Consider the following 1167-nt stretch of genomic DNA (forward strand, 5'->3'; position numbering starts at 1 on the left):
TTTATGATGTGTCCAAAGGTCTCCCTTTTGAGTAAAACACTTTCCACATTCTACGCATCTGTATGGCTTCTCTCCTGTGTGGAGCCTCTGATGCGTTCCAAGGTGTTGTTTTTGTGAAAAACATTTCCCACACTCCCCACATTTGTATGGTTTTTCCCCTGTGTGGATTCTCTGATGATTCTGAAGCCCTCCAAGGAAACTAAAACTTTTCCCACACTCCCCACATTTATAGCGTAACTCTCCTTTGTGCCACTCCTCGTGTCTCTGAAGTTCATAAGAAAACGTAAATCGTTTCTCACATTCTGGGCATTCATAGGGTCTGTCTCCGGTGTGACGTCTCTGATGTCGCATCAGGTTTGATTTCTGGGAAAAACATTTCCCGCATTCGAGGCACTTTTCCTTTTTCTCCCCTCTGTGCATTTTCTCATGAGTCCGAAGACCTGAACTCTGGGTGAAACATTTCCCACACTCAAAGCATTTGTACGATTTTATTCCTGCATGAACCTTCTCATGGAGCCAAAGACTTGAGTTCTGAGAAAAGCTCTTTCCACATTCCCAACATTTGTAAGGCTTCTCCCCTGTGTGAAGCCTCTCGTGGTTTCTGAGGGTGGATTTCTCACAAAAAAATTTCCCACATTCCAGACACTGATAGGGTTTCTCTCCCGTGTGGATTTTCTGATGTGTAAGAAGGTCTGACTTTCGACCAAAGCATAAGTCACATTTTATACATCTATAGGGTTTTAGTCTGGGGGGGTTTCTGAGACCTTTGGTGTCTGTTCCAGAGGATTTCTCACCCTCCAAACCTTGACTGGATCCACTTCCCACATGGATCTTCATGTGGGTAAAAAGCACTGATTTGCGAGAAAAGGATTTCCCACACTCTGAGCATTCATGGGGTTTTTTGTGGTTTTCCGGAGTGCTGATTGTGTCTGACGGGGGATCCAAGAGTTTCCCAAATTCCATGCTTTCTGGTGACTGCTGCCTTGTGTTGATTTTCTATTATATGTTGAATTGCAGATAAATCTTTGGTTACAATCCTTTATCTGCTGTGAGAATAAAAAAGAAATCGAGAATAATATTTCCTTTTGAGAATGGTAGAGAATCACAAAATCTCAGCCTTGGAAGGGACCTTGAAGGTCTTCCAGTCCCACCCTCTGCCCAGGGTAG

The 1167-nt window shown here is 43.7% G+C and overlaps 1 protein-coding gene across 1 annotated transcript; it reads right to left on the reverse strand.

The window, feature by feature from the left end:
• Positions 1-3: 3 nt before the first annotated feature.
• On the reverse strand, positions 4-963 carry LOC107302291 (gastrula zinc finger protein XlCGF7.1-like; the record flags this gene model as incomplete). Its single annotated transcript, XM_029287208.1, has 2 exons — positions 795-963; positions 4-494 (listed from the first exon to the last, which is right to left on the reverse strand). Coding segments are annotated over exons 1-2 (660 nt in total), but the record flags the coding sequence as incomplete, so codon positions are not given.
• Between the last annotated feature and the right edge of the window lie 204 nt (positions 964-1167).

Source organism: Protobothrops mucrosquamatus, unplaced genomic scaffold, assembly GCF_001527695.2.
Source record: "Protobothrops mucrosquamatus isolate PMUCROS unplaced genomic scaffold, P.Mucros_1.0 scaffold44340, whole genome shotgun sequence".
Taxonomy (NCBI): domain Eukaryota; kingdom Metazoa; phylum Chordata; class Lepidosauria; order Squamata; family Viperidae; genus Protobothrops; species Protobothrops mucrosquamatus.